The sequence below is a fragment of the Uranotaenia lowii genome, chromosome 2 (assembly GCF_029784155.1).
Source record: "Uranotaenia lowii strain MFRU-FL chromosome 2, ASM2978415v1, whole genome shotgun sequence".
NCBI classification, from domain to species: Eukaryota; Metazoa; Arthropoda; class Insecta; order Diptera; family Culicidae; genus Uranotaenia; species Uranotaenia lowii.
Window position 1 is genome coordinate 387,083,925 of NC_073692.1, and position 5,644 is coordinate 387,089,568.

Genomic DNA, 5,644 nt, shown 5'->3' on the forward strand with positions numbered 1-5,644 from the left:
CGAAATTTATATGTCAGACGCCACTGGATCGAAACTTTCGGTCCCAACCAACTCTATCAACTGATGTGTTTTTGTTTCCAAAGCAAAGCTTATGTAATATCGACGCGAGGAGGAGTTGTCTTTATTATTCCTTCTGTTGGCGGTACAATAGCTCGATAGGTGTTTTATTACATTAAAATATTATATTGCGGTCAACATGTTGGCAGGAATTGTGCGAAATTATTCGTTTGTAAACAAAGGTGTTCAATTTTCTAGAAATCTATCCATTTCGAGTTCACGATGGAGTTCAGTAGGGTCACAGCATGTTCAAGAATTGCAGGTAATGCCTGTTCGAGGTCAGTAGAGGTATGTTGAAATGATTGATTTTTGCTATTTTTTTACCAGCTAACATACCTTACCGGGGAGGACAAGCAGGGCATCGCTGTGATTGGACTGAACCGCCCAAAGGCAAAAAATTCCTTCAGCAAGGCTCTTGTTCAACAGCTGCTGGATACAGTGGATGTGTTGGCGCACGATAAAAACGTCCGGGTGGTAATCCTTCGTAGTTTGGTCCCAGGAATTTTCTGCGCTGGAGCCGATTTGAAAGAAAGAGCATCGATGAGTCCACAGGATGTGGGACGGTTCGTATCCAAGTTAAGACAGATGATGACGAGTATTGAGCAGCTTCCTGCTCCTGTTATCGCAGCTATTGATGGACCAGCTCTTGGGGGAGGTTTAGAAATGGCCCTGGCATGCGATATGCGGGTGGTAACGAGCAGCGTGAAACTGGGCCTGGTTGAAACCAAGCTGGGAATCATTCCAGGTGCTGGTGGAACCCAACGATTGCCGAGGATCTTGAATCCAGCCGTTGCCAAGGAGCTGATTTTCACAGCCCGACAGATAACTGGTGATGAAGCAAAATCCTTAGGAATCGTGAACTATTCTGTTCCAGCAAACAAGGAGTCGGATGCTGCTTATCAAAAGGCATTACAGCTAGCGATGGAGATAGTTCCGAATGGACCGGTTGGTGTACGGATGGCCAAGAAAGCGATTGATAAGGGCTTGCAGGTAGATTTGGCAACCGGTTGCGCCATCGAGGAAGCTTGTTATGCCCAGATAATACCGACAAAAGATCGACTCGAAGGACTGAAAGCATTCGCGGAGAAGAGGAAGCCCAAGTTTATTGGAGAGTAGAAATTCCATTTTATATTCAATGGTTTCTTGGTTTGAAAATCACAAACCTTTTTTCTAATTCCGTGTATTGTGGTTTTAAAAAACTTCGCAATTAAGTTCTATACAAACAACTTTGATTCATAATATTTAACTGAGTCCTTGCTGGGTTAACTTTTTTGAAACTGAATACGAATATGTTGTTCAGTTGCAACACAGAATTACAGGTTGAGTAAAACCAATAAAAAAATAGAAATATCCAAATTCCGCATAAAATCATGTGATAGAAAAGTGCATTTATTTTCTAAACCTCGATTCCACTGAGGTTTTAAAGCTGTGGTCAAACCATACATTAAAGATAAGTTTCTCGTAGAATAAAAACAATTACAAAGTTCAAATAAACTAGCGTTTTATTTTATATTCAGCAGCTGGATCAGTTGGCGTTTGGTATCTTCCGGAGAGGTCACTTTGTGTCCAATCGTTCTGGCATCCTCGAAAATTTCATGATCGTTACCTCCTGGGTCAGTTTTGTCTCCGAAGAAGTGAATTTCCCTAAAACTGTCAGTACAATTGATTAGTAAATTATGCATTTAGGAAATGAGTTAACATCCTTAGGACCATTCGATAAATTAAAATTAAGTCAATAGTTTCGTACCTAGTTCCTTTGGTGACGTGTCTAAGGCAGTAAGTTTTGTCCCAACCATTAGGGAACACGTCGAAGCTGATCTGTCCGCCAATACTGTAGGTGAGATCTACCTCGCTGAATTCTTTCCTCAATGCGTTGATCATTGTCTGTCGTACTTTATGATCTTTATCGTACTCGAAGAACGCGGCTCGCTCTTCCGGCGAGCAGTTCCGCCCAATAGGGCTCACGTTGATCATGCCACTTCGGAATTCGATGAAAGTTCCCCTTTTGACAGGAATTTTAAGTTCAGACAAATAACGAAGGCAGAAATTGATAAACTTTTGGAGAGTTTCTTCACCCAAATATGCTGTTAATGAAGCCTTGTCAGTCTGTTCTCCTTTGACGTACGATACCAGTCCATTCTCCGGAAAAACGTAGTCGAATTTATTCAGTATCTCGCGGCCATTCAGTTGTTCAAACATTTTATCCAAATCGGATCCTCCCACCAGTCCTATGGTTGCTCTGGGCTTGACATCCCGGTAAAGGAATTCCTTGAACGACGGTTCTATGGCAAGTCGTGGCTTAGTTAACGTACCGTCCACATCAAACAACAACAGGATTTCTTCGCGCTTCACAGCCATTTTGCAAGTAGTTGACGAAGCCCTTCCGATAAACGATACTAATCTACGAAGCGGCCTGAGTTGAACTAGTAACATTCGATGAGTAATACGCTACACGGTACGCAATTTTCATAGGCTTCAATGGAAAAACAAACATCAATGATGTGGAAGGAAATATGCCGGGTAAACAAACAGAAGGGTTAGTCGCATATTACGTTACCTTAAAAGTCTAAAGTTAAGACTTTCATCAGTTTCCAATTCCTCTGTAAAGCTTTTTTTTTCAGGAAAATTGTGACAGGAGCGATAACTTATTCAACCAATGAACTTGTTACGTAATTTGTGGCCAACTTAGAAAGTATAGAATAAGGTGCAATCGCGTTGATTCACACTTATTCGCGTATGTGTTGGATACGTGTACATTTTCGACAGTTCACTTCCATTCTGCAGCTGATTGCATTAGTGAGACGGTGCACGCTTTTTACTTTTCAACCAAAAATAAATGACCCGCTACACTAGACTGAGTCGATTTGTGATCATTTTTAAATTTCTCAAACCCTGGGGTCCAAAAGCTTCGTTTAGGCCCAAAACCCATGCAGGATTTTAAACATGTTAAACAGCTAATAACTATTTTGCCTTTTAAGATACGAAGTTACAGTCTGAGACATAATTGTTCAGCGGAAAATTTAGGTTCGGTTCTACAAATAAACCAAAATGATGTTGATTTTTCAGTACCAATTATTCAATTTTTCCATACAAACCTTTAAGTTCAATTTTACTCAAGTAAACGTTACTTACAAATTCTTCAAAAAATCATGGATGAGTTTTTAACCAAATCGAAGCTGTTTAGACCCCTATATCTCGATAGAAGAATGTCTTACAAATATCAAATGATCTAGAAAAATGTGCTAAACAGAACAAAACAACAATGCTGTTTTCTCAACAAATTTAAAAAAAAAATGTTTAATTTTGTTCGAAAAATTAAAAAAAATGTGATTTGAAGATCTTTATTTTTATCACTTTTAAATGTTTCTCACATGACAAAATTATAATAAAAATATTTATTCCCAAATGTCAATCGTAAGAGTATAATAGAGTATGGTGGGGTAAAAGTACGACCTTAGTGCTATCCTATTTTTAGAAAATTTTGCAGTTGATTTTCTAAATAACCAAGAACAGCATTGGATTTCTTAGACTTTTATCTTCTAAAAAATTACGAAGATAATCGATCAACGCATTTGATAGCAGTAGTGAAAACGCCAAACTGCTATCGAAACGTACTCTTACCCCACCTCTGGGGCAAAAGTTCGAATGATGTGGGGTAATAGTACGACCATTCAGAATTCCACAATTTTGCATGAAGTCAAGAGGAAAATTATTTAATATCAATCTTTGCTTACTTCTGTGTTCGTTTCTGATACATATCCTATACATGGGCAAACAACCTGTGCGGATTTAGAGTTCTTCACTAATTGTCCATATTCAACAGGTTTACGAAATCCAGTTCTCATCGTATTTGAGCAATTTTTCGCGCGAGCAAGTCTTTGTTAAAACATAAATATGCGCTGATGTTCTCAGTGAATTTTAGAAAGAAGTTAAAACTTTCCACACAGATTTACTTCTGTAGATCCTGTATATCATTCGTACTTTTGCCCCATTTGCAGTTCGTACTTTTGCCCCTTCAAAGTTTCTTGTGATTCACAGTTTATTGTGGAAAACAGAGACATAATAATTCAATTCTTTCTTCGGCATTTGCTAGTGGTTGGAAACAACTAAACAGACACATTAAGACTTTCATTGAAAGCCCGAATTTTGATTGCTCAAACATGTTTGCCGTTATTTTAAATATTACATCATTTGGGCAAAAAAGCTGCTTTACTTCATTTTTCGGAGTATTTTCAATTTTTCCAAATAAAAATTTTGTTTGAATGAAGGCAGTACAAATCACTATCAATCCACGCCAGAGTTTTGAATTTGTCTGTTATCGGTTTGTGATAATCTCGAAACGTACTTTTACCCGACTCGTACTTTTACCCCACCTTACTCTATAAACATCATAGTAAACTTCGAAGAAATAGTAAACTCTCAATTTTTTTAATAAGGAGTTTTCCTAAATCTATGTTATAGGTATAATTGATCCCTAGAGTCCAAAAAGATGTATTTTTCATCTGAATGAATCGTGATCATTAATTATCATGAAAAAACTAATATCTGACCAATAACTCATGTTTATCGAATAATTATCTGTTAAAATGGGCTAAAATACTGTATATTATCTAAAAACTAGAAGTATGCAATGCATTAGGATAGAAGACAAACTTTTATAATTCTCTTTGTCTGAGACTTACAAACTGTGAAATGAGAGTAATATGGCAAGAAATAGTCAATGGACCTTTTATCTTCAGATTTTATTAGATTTTAGCCTGGGGTCAGGGCACCCTGAATAAGGGATCCACTCTCCTTTAGTGAAGGATCAAGTCTCCTGTAACTTAAAAAATATCATTTTTTTAAGTCTCACGAAAATGCTCCTAGCTCATCTAGGAGTTCATATATCGTTCTAACTTTTGGAGCACATTAACTTGAAATTACATGCTGTCGGAAGATGCAAAAGACGGTGAGCTGCAAAATTTTCCTAAAAAGCTATGATTAAAACGTCTCTAACAAAAAAAAAGCTATGATGAAAATGAGAAAAGGGGATCAAGTGCATCCTCCTCTACATTTTGGTAGAGAATTTTTCTTAGGTCAGACTTCCTGCAGCGTCATATGTTAGTTATTTCTATGAAATTCCCAAATTTACTCCGAAATTACCGAAATCTACAAACATTTCAAACTGTAGGACGGCTGACCTAAGAATTTTTTTCAATTGAATATTTTCTTGTATGAAATACTCAGCAATCAGCCGTTGGTTTTGGCCAGAATTTACCGTTATAAGGGTATATACGGACGATAGTATTGGCGAAAAATTGGCCTCAGCCATAACCTCAAACTTTGATTTGCTGGCGGCCTCACCAGTGATGCTAGGTGCGTTACTAAAATCAGTATTTGTTTGATTTCAACTAATTATAATATTTCTGAATTGATTAAATTTTTTAAATGTCAACAGCTAAACGTTTGAATTCATTATGAGGCGTCCCAAAATCGATGAAGATAAGCCATATTTTTCTAATGAATTTTCAAGGTGAATTTAAAACATCTGAAATATGTTTTCATTTACTGCTTGATAGATTCAAAATTGGTTTCTATCTTCTAAACG

At 37.2% G+C, this 5,644-nt stretch overlaps 2 protein-coding genes across 3 annotated transcripts; one reads left to right on the forward strand and one right to left on the reverse strand.

Moving 5' to 3' along the window:
- Positions 1–47: 47 nt before the first annotated feature.
- LOC129745274 (methylglutaconyl-CoA hydratase, mitochondrial) lies at positions 48–1,538 on the forward strand. The gene is made up of 2 exons (XM_055738245.1): positions 48–319; positions 385–1,538. Exons 1-2 carry the CDS (start codon positions 197–199, stop codon positions 1,171–1,173), a joined length of 912 nt encoding a protein of 303 aa, XP_055594220.1. The 5' UTR covers positions 48–196; the 3' UTR covers positions 1,174–1,538.
- LOC129745275 (phosphomannomutase) lies at positions 1,426–2,728 on the reverse strand. 2 transcript variants are annotated; one of them, XM_055738246.1, is made up of 3 exons: positions 2,615–2,728; positions 1,805–2,530; positions 1,426–1,707 (listed from the first exon to the last, which is right to left on the reverse strand). In XM_055738246.1, exons 2-3 carry the CDS (start codon positions 2,488–2,490, stop codon positions 1,560–1,562), a joined length of 834 nt encoding a protein of 277 aa, XP_055594221.1. In that variant the 5' UTR covers positions 2,491–2,530; positions 2,615–2,728; the 3' UTR covers positions 1,426–1,559. The 2 variants fall into 2 exon arrangements, with proteins under 2 accessions (XP_055594221.1, XP_055594222.1); XM_055738247.1 differs by lacking the exon at positions 2,615–2,728 and having other exon boundaries at positions 1,805–2,580.
- Positions 2,729–5,644: the final 2,916 nt, after the last annotated feature.

Coding starts and splice junctions, on each gene's coding strand:
- LOC129745274 (XM_055738245.1), top strand. CDS start 197: ATGTTGGCAGGAATTGTGCGAAATTATTCGTTTGTAAACAAAGGTGTT. Junction 320..384: donor AGCATGTTCAAGAATTGCAG/GTAATGCCTGTT, acceptor TTTTTTTACCAG/CTAACATACCTTACCGGGGA.
- LOC129745275 (XM_055738246.1), bottom strand. CDS start 2,490: ATGTTACTAGTTCAACTCAGGCCGCTTCGTAGATTAGTATCGTTTATC. Junction 1,708..1,804: donor CACGTCACCAAAGGAACTAG/GTACGAAACTAT, acceptor TTGTACTGACAG/TTTTAGGGAAATTCACTTCT.